At 34.8% G+C, this 7,410-nt stretch overlaps 1 protein-coding gene across 1 annotated transcript; it reads right to left on the bottom strand.

Moving 5' to 3' along the window:
• Nucleotides 1-1,144: 1,144 nt before the first annotated feature.
• LOC118735185 (putative nuclease HARBI1) lies at nucleotides 1,145-2,630 on the bottom strand. The gene is made up of 3 exons (XM_036464827.1): nucleotides 2,448-2,630; nucleotides 1,740-2,387; nucleotides 1,145-1,675 (listed from the first exon to the last, which is right to left on the bottom strand). Exons 2-3 carry the CDS (start codon nucleotides 1,867-1,869, stop codon nucleotides 1,299-1,301), a joined length of 507 nt encoding a protein of 168 aa, XP_036320720.1. The 5' UTR covers nucleotides 1,870-2,387; nucleotides 2,448-2,630; the 3' UTR covers nucleotides 1,145-1,298.
• Between the last annotated feature and the right edge of the window lie 4,780 nt (nucleotides 2,631-7,410).

Genomic DNA, 7,410 nt, shown 5'->3' with positions numbered 1-7,410 from the left:
TGCTCTAAAATATGCCAAAGATTTTCGATCGGGTTAATGTCCGGTGATTGTGGAGGTGTTTCCATCCATGACGGGGTGTTATACAATAACCAAAGTTTTGTGTTTAAGGCGGTATGCTTGGGGTCATTATCTTGAGTGAATATATAATCATTCGGTAGCTCCATTTTTTGCACACTGCTTGGCAAATGCTGACGTAAACACTTGTGATCCATAATTCCGTCGATGAAATATAAATCGCCTCCCCATTAGCGCTCATACACCCCCACACCATCACCGATCCACCCCATGTTTCACTGCGCCAACCATATTTCGCTTTTCTAACTCACAATTTTGTTTCCTCCATACTGTAACCTTTCCGTCTGACTTATGGATATTAAACTTACTTTCATCAGTAAAAATGACCCGTTTCCAAAAGTCTATGGGTTCATGCTGATATTTTTTGGCAAACTCCCATCTCTTAAGCTTGTTTACCTTGCTTATGTATGGCTTCTTTCGTGCTGTGCAGCCATGAAAGCCGGCGCCATGGAGGACATTTCTTATCGTCTTAGGACATACTGTAACACCATGTTCTTTTAACACCTCGCCTGCTATTTTGGGAGCACTTAAACGAGGGTTTTTCTTCACTTTCCGAATGATATTGGTTTTTTGCCTGCCACTTAAGACTTGAGGGCGACCGGAGCGAACCGCGTTTTGCACTGTCTTCGTATTTTTATACATGTAAACGATACTTTTTATAGTAGTAATAAGTCTTTTTAGAATTTCCCTAATTTCTTTATACGATTTGTTGTCTTTAAATAGGTTCACAACAATCCTCCGCTCCTCTACCGTTGTTTCTTTTGCTTTTCTTCCCATTTTAAGTTATTTTTTTTAACCAAATTAGCATCAACTTAACTATTATAAGAATATTTGCAACATCCAAGCCGAAAATCACGTACACGACTGATCTAAGATGTTTATTTTACGGCGTTTTGCGCAGCGACGAATACTTTTTTGCTGTCAAAATAGTAAACTGCAAATGATAACGGGATTCTTTCGAGCATACATTGAAATCATGAAATTGATTTTACAGTAGAAACATGTGGATTACTCCAAAATAAAAGTGGAAAAAGTAACACATTGTTTGCTTTTGCATTTCATTGAAAATTGTTATACTATTCCTTATAAACAATAAGCGACGAATACTTTTTGGGTCCACTGTATGTACAAACTATTAGATTTAAAAAAACAAAGAACTGAATTTATTTTACTTTTTTTTATATCAAATAAATATGAAGTACAAAGTTATGGGATTGTTTTCATTAGTTAGGTAATGATCTCAAAATTCGCATTCGTATGACTGACGCTTCTCTGGAAAATTCTGATGGCGCTTCCTCTTCATTAACATCTTCATATTCATCATCCATAATATCAGGCGTATTATCTTCCACGTTGTAGTGGGTGCACATGTTATGCAATGCGCATACCACATTAATTATTTGTACCACTTTTTGGGGCGAATAATGTAGTTGGCTAACACTGAGCAGGCATCGAAATCTATTTTTCAAAACGCCGATGACTCTCTCGACTATGTTGCGCGCTTTACTGTGCGTTTTGTTGAAGGCGCTTTCTCGACTTCCTGCCACAGGAGAACGGAATGGTGTAATTAACCACGGCTGTAATGGATACCCAGCATCGCCTGTTAAACAAAATATTTTTAGTTATATTTAACACGTTTTGCTCTCATTCCACTTATAACATACCTAATATCCAAGTTGTTTTGTCTCCTTGCCGATATCTCTCTTCAAAATTGGTTTTTGCAGCGCTTACATTCCACACATGTGAGTCGTGGCTACTGCCTGGAAACCGAGCATCAACACACCTTATTTGCATCTTGTGATCGCAAATCTATTTAATACATTTACGATAAATTGCACGTACAAAATTACTTTGCTCTTGTGGTTTTACTTACCACATTTGCATTTAGGCTGTAGTATCCCTTACGATTGTAGTACAAATACGGTTCGTCTGCAGGAGGAAGTATTTTAATGTGCGTGCCGTCCACACACATAACAACGCCAGGGAATTGCGATCTCCTGTAAAACCACATTTTGGCTCGTTTATTCTCCTCCTCCGTCATTGAAAATTGAATCCATACTGGGCACAGTCGGCGCTCTAAGATGTTTAAAGTTTTTGTCAATGTTTTTGAGAACGTGGATTGCGCCAACCCCACATCAAAATCTTTCCCAACACCATGTTGGTAGCTTCCTTCAGCGAAAGATCTCAAAACTGCCATCAATCTACTTATAGGAGTCACCGATGATGATTTTACACTTCGCCCAAGCTCTTCCTCCATAATTGTTAAAACGCTTTTAAATGCGTCTTTGTTGAGGCGGAAATTTTTTACAAATCTTTAAACATTTAAACGATTAATTTATGTGTGTATCAGTGAAATCTATTATAAAACTTACATTTTATCATTTAAGCTAAATGGATCAGAATTGTTTCGAGCAATCTCCTTTGTATATTAATGCAACAGTTGACTGCAGCATGTTCTTCCTCCTAAGACAAAAGTGCACCGGCCACTGAATCCAATATATTTTACTTAATTAAGGAAACGCTTTTTCAAATACGATTCGTTCGTTTTCAGATACGTTTCTGCCAAAGCATACCAATTTTCGAATTTTCGGAACGGAGCTACGAATTCGTAACTACGAACTTTCGGATTACAGCATAGGGGTTTATAAAAATGTCGTGTCGTGTGTTGAATTGCAGCAGCCGTAGGGGTAAAGCCCCCAAATGCAGTTTTTTTTTTTTGTTTGCCCGCCACGACGCCTTGGCCACAAGATATTATCACTTTTTTGGCACCTATACAAACACCAAAATTCTAAATAGTTAATTAATAAGACCTATTCTTTTGAACACATTTTAAGAGTGGTTGTATATTTTTTGTTAACGTTGTGCTTAATTTGCTATATTTAAAGATGGCTTGAGAAATTGGTGAATCGTGAAGAAAACACGTTTTCTCACTGCAAATTCACAACTGTCAACCCATTGTTCTTCGCCATACTCTTTGTTTACCCATTGCCACAAATGTCATTCTGCGTGAATGCGCAATCTTGTATTCTATCGTTCTTGAATACAGACTATCATGAAAAAATGGGAGAATTTGAAGAATCACACTAACATTACTAAAAGACAATTCCAGACGATGCTCAAATTTTGTTTACGCGATAATAATTATTTCAAATACAACAACACATTTTACCAACAAATTTATGGTATGCCTATGGGGAATCCACTATCTCCAATAATAGCAGATATCGTGTTGGACAAAATAATTGACGACAGCCTAGCTGAATTAAAGCAAAATAATATACATGTCAAATCCATAACCAAATATGTAGATGATGTATTTGCAATAATAAAATCGAAAAACGCTGAGTATATATTAACAACATTAAACGCACAACATACGAAGATAAAATTTACTGCAGAGAAGGAAGCAAACAACAAAATAGCATTCCTGGACGTTGAAATACATAAGGGACAAAATGTCATCAAATTCAATTGGTACACTAAATCGATCGCATCGGGTAGAATAATAAACTTCCACTCAAACCATCCGTGGAAGCAAAAAATCAACACAGCGACCAGCCTGATCAGAAAAATACACATACTTAGTGACGAAGAATTTAGAGAAGAAAATAACAAGAAAATAAAAACTATACTCGAGAAAAATTGCTACCCTAAAGAAACAATACAAAGGCTAATAGAAACAACGGCAAACAAAATTCGCACCTCGATTAACAACAGAAAATAAACCGTAGAAAATACAAACAAAAAACATATTGGGTTAACATACACACCGGGATTAACAAATAATCAAGCTCTTAGAAAAATCATTAAAAACGATAACATTATATATGCTCACAAACCACACAACACGCTGAACGGAATATTTACGAAAACTAAAGATAAAATTGAGAAAGAGCAACAACACAATGTTTTGTACGAAATGATGTGCAAAGACAAAGAAAATTAAAGTTGTTACAACGTGCTACGTGGGCACGACAAAACGAGCGTTGAATATAAGGATCAACGAACATAAGGTGGACGAGAGAAATAAGAAAATGACAACAGCCCTGGCTCAACACCTCACGACATTCAAGCACACAGCTGACTTCGCGAACACGAGGATTCTAGACGTGGAAAGAGGAGAAAGGAGGAGAATAACATTGGAAAGCCTACGTATACAACAAAAGCTGGACAGCGCGATAAACTTCAAAGAAGACGTGGACAAAACAAATAACGCCTACACAGCTGTCATCAAACACGTATACAAATAAGAGCAACGATGAATTTTATGTATACAAACATAAATATAGTTTCTAGAATGTACATTCGCCTGTGATATTTATTTATGTAATTATTAGATTAAATGTGAGTTGAAAAAATGTCCAAATTGTATTAGTTCTGATTGCATTGTAATTCATGTTGTTTATTGTTTAATAAACCCAGACTCACTGAGGAAGACGCGAAATGCGTTGAAACGCGTTGGAGGGAAAAAAGAAAACCATCTTTCGTTTTTCTTAAAATTTTTTTGTTATTTTCGACGGGTTTTGCGGTTGTATGCATATAACAAGCGCAATTTGTAAAATATAGCGCTATTTTTTTTAATTTGTTTGCAAACGGTCACGCGCACTTTATTCTACAAGGAATTCCCTTTTATTTGGCAAAAAGTGCAAAAAGCCGTCAGCAATGGAAAATCATTAAAAATCAACCCGATTTTTTAGCCGCTTAAAACTAGATCTTGTTCCACTAGATTTAAAAAACCGATCTATCTGCGTACTCAAAATTTTTCTAAAAACTCAGATTAAACAGGTCAAAATTTAGACTAGAATTCGCTGAATTTTCCTATATTCTGTATAAAGTTTGACTTATGAGGTTTTAATTAAAGCATGAACCACATTTTTATAAAAATATAACAAAAATATTTTAACGTGAAAAACATTGCAAATATTAAACAAAAAACGCCATGCACTCACTTTTTATTGCCAGTGTACATACATGTACATATGTATGTGTGTAAATTTTATGCAAAGCTATAATTTTATTAAATTGTATTTGCATCTTCACGAAACGAGAACAAGTTAAAAAATTTAACAAAAATTACAAATTAATGAAAATTAGATTTGCCATATTTCCGTTTATTTGCTCGCAACACGAAGAAGAGCAGATTTTATGTTGCTCAACATTTTATTATGTTATCAATATTAAATTCAACAGAATTTCTGTCTGTTAACAAGTGTTTCTACATTCCGTGGTTAAATTTTCCAAAGCTGTTAATTTTTCGTCCGCGAATAGTTTCCACTTTCAATTTGCACCTTCTCTATCTATCTAAGTTCTCTGCAATGGCATACAAGAACATCTTTTCGTTGATGTATTTTGTTTCGATCTTAACGATTGATGACTTATTTCGTTTCAACGTTAACGATTGAGTTTTATTTCGTTAATTTAGCTCCGAAACGAAATTATTTTGATAAGTTATTTTTGCGCATCAACAAAACGGAATCGATTCATATAGGCTGCATTTCTTTATTCATTCTGAACGTTTGGAATAAACTTTTTTGTTTACTTATTCTTTAGAACGTTCCTGATGATATGTTAACGTATATTTCAAAAACATTCTGTTTATTCCGGCTGTGAAATGGGATTATCCGGAATGTATAAAGAAACGCAGCCATATTTGTGTGCCATTAAAAATTGTTTGTTTTTTATAATAAAGGAAACTAGCAATAATCCTCGAAATTCGGAGTGCTCCGTGGTCTAAAAAATCTGCATATTTCTTTATTCTAAAAACCACATGCATTGGTATTTAACTTTAACTGTGGTATTTTGGCAAGATAATGCTCTACTCAGTACAAGTGTGACCGCGGGCTTGTGAAAAATTGTAGCAGAAAATAGACTGAAAATGTATCAATATGTATCACTTTTTTATTTTAAGTATCAAAGTATCAATATGGAATAAAACCAATATTTTTTCAAAACAATTTAACATTTATTGATTGCAAAAAAGGTGCAAGTATCAGTTGTACTTGATATTAGTATAATAATACTAACGAAAATGTCTTATACTACGTTTATACCCACGTATTATTTGCAAATAACAATTTACAAAATGGTAAACTTTTCCGTATAAACGCTGAGTTAAGTTTTTATTTGCAAATAACTAAATCACGCAAATAAGTATTGATTAGTGGTACTATTTGCAAATAAGCGCAAGACGCCGCCATTCTTAGGTTTATTTTCTTTTTTGATGGTCATCTTATTGCCTTTTTATAATCAAGACGTTGCCATTTTTAACTTTATTTTCTTTTTCGATGGTCATATTATCGCCTTTTTACAATCAAGCAATATTAAACAAGAATTTTTCACCTTCGAATAAACAGTGAGTTAGGTATTTGCAAATTACTTTTATTTGCAAATAGCTTACGTATAAACGTGGTATTAGATGTATCAATTTAACTGGGTATTAGTATATTAAAAACAGCAAAAATGTCTTATAATATATAATAATAATAATATAATAATAATAGATTGGCGCTTACACATATAGTTAGTTTGGCCGAGTTTCTCACCCGATTTGTGGCGTGCGCCTTGATGTTGTCACACAAAGAGGAGGGACCTACAGTTCTACGCCGACTCCGAACGGCGATTGTATTTTAATGAGAAGCTGTTTTTCATGGCAGAAATACACTCGGAGGTTTGCCATTGCCTGCCGAGGGGCGACCGCTGTTAAGAAAAAACCTTTTTTCTAAATTTTTTGCGATGTTGCTTTGGCCAGGGCTTGAACGCAGGCGCTGCGGAGTGGAAGCGCGCACTGCTTACCACTCCACCACAGCGGCCGCTTATAATATATACTCTTATATATATAAGCTTATATATATATTATATAATATTATTTTTAGTTTAAATACGTTTTGTATTTAAAAAAATAAATAATGTATTTTTATGAAAAATAATTGCAACGCTCTCCACTGGGACAGTAAACGATCAACAGTTTGCTTCAGCGATAACCAGCGAACGTTTGACACGAAAAAATTTAAGATTTTTAGCACCAACGTAGTTTTGAAACACGGCAAATTCATGCACCCTTTAAGCACTATGTGCGACGAAATTGTAAACATCTCTGGCAAGGTTTTCCGCTTCTACGGGAAATTTTTTCACACGATTGAATAAGTATCAAAATTTAAAAAGAAGTATCTCTCAAATATTCATCGAAAAATGTATCACTTTTGATCCACTTGGATCAAAACGGTCACACTGCTCAGTACGTATACATAGCTGGCCATGCGTAAAGCAATCCCCTTGTTAGGGTCTGACCTTACATATACTAGTAAACAATGTCATATATACTAGTAAACAATGGGC

This window comes from Rhagoletis pomonella, unplaced genomic scaffold (genome assembly GCF_013731165.1).
Source record: "Rhagoletis pomonella isolate Grant_MI unplaced genomic scaffold, Rhpom_1.0 Rhpom_scaffold_00003, whole genome shotgun sequence".
Classification (NCBI taxonomy): Eukaryota; Metazoa; Arthropoda; class Insecta; order Diptera; family Tephritidae; genus Rhagoletis; species Rhagoletis pomonella.
Note: the sequence above shows the minus strand (reverse complement) of the source record. Positions and strands in the feature narration are given on the sequence as shown.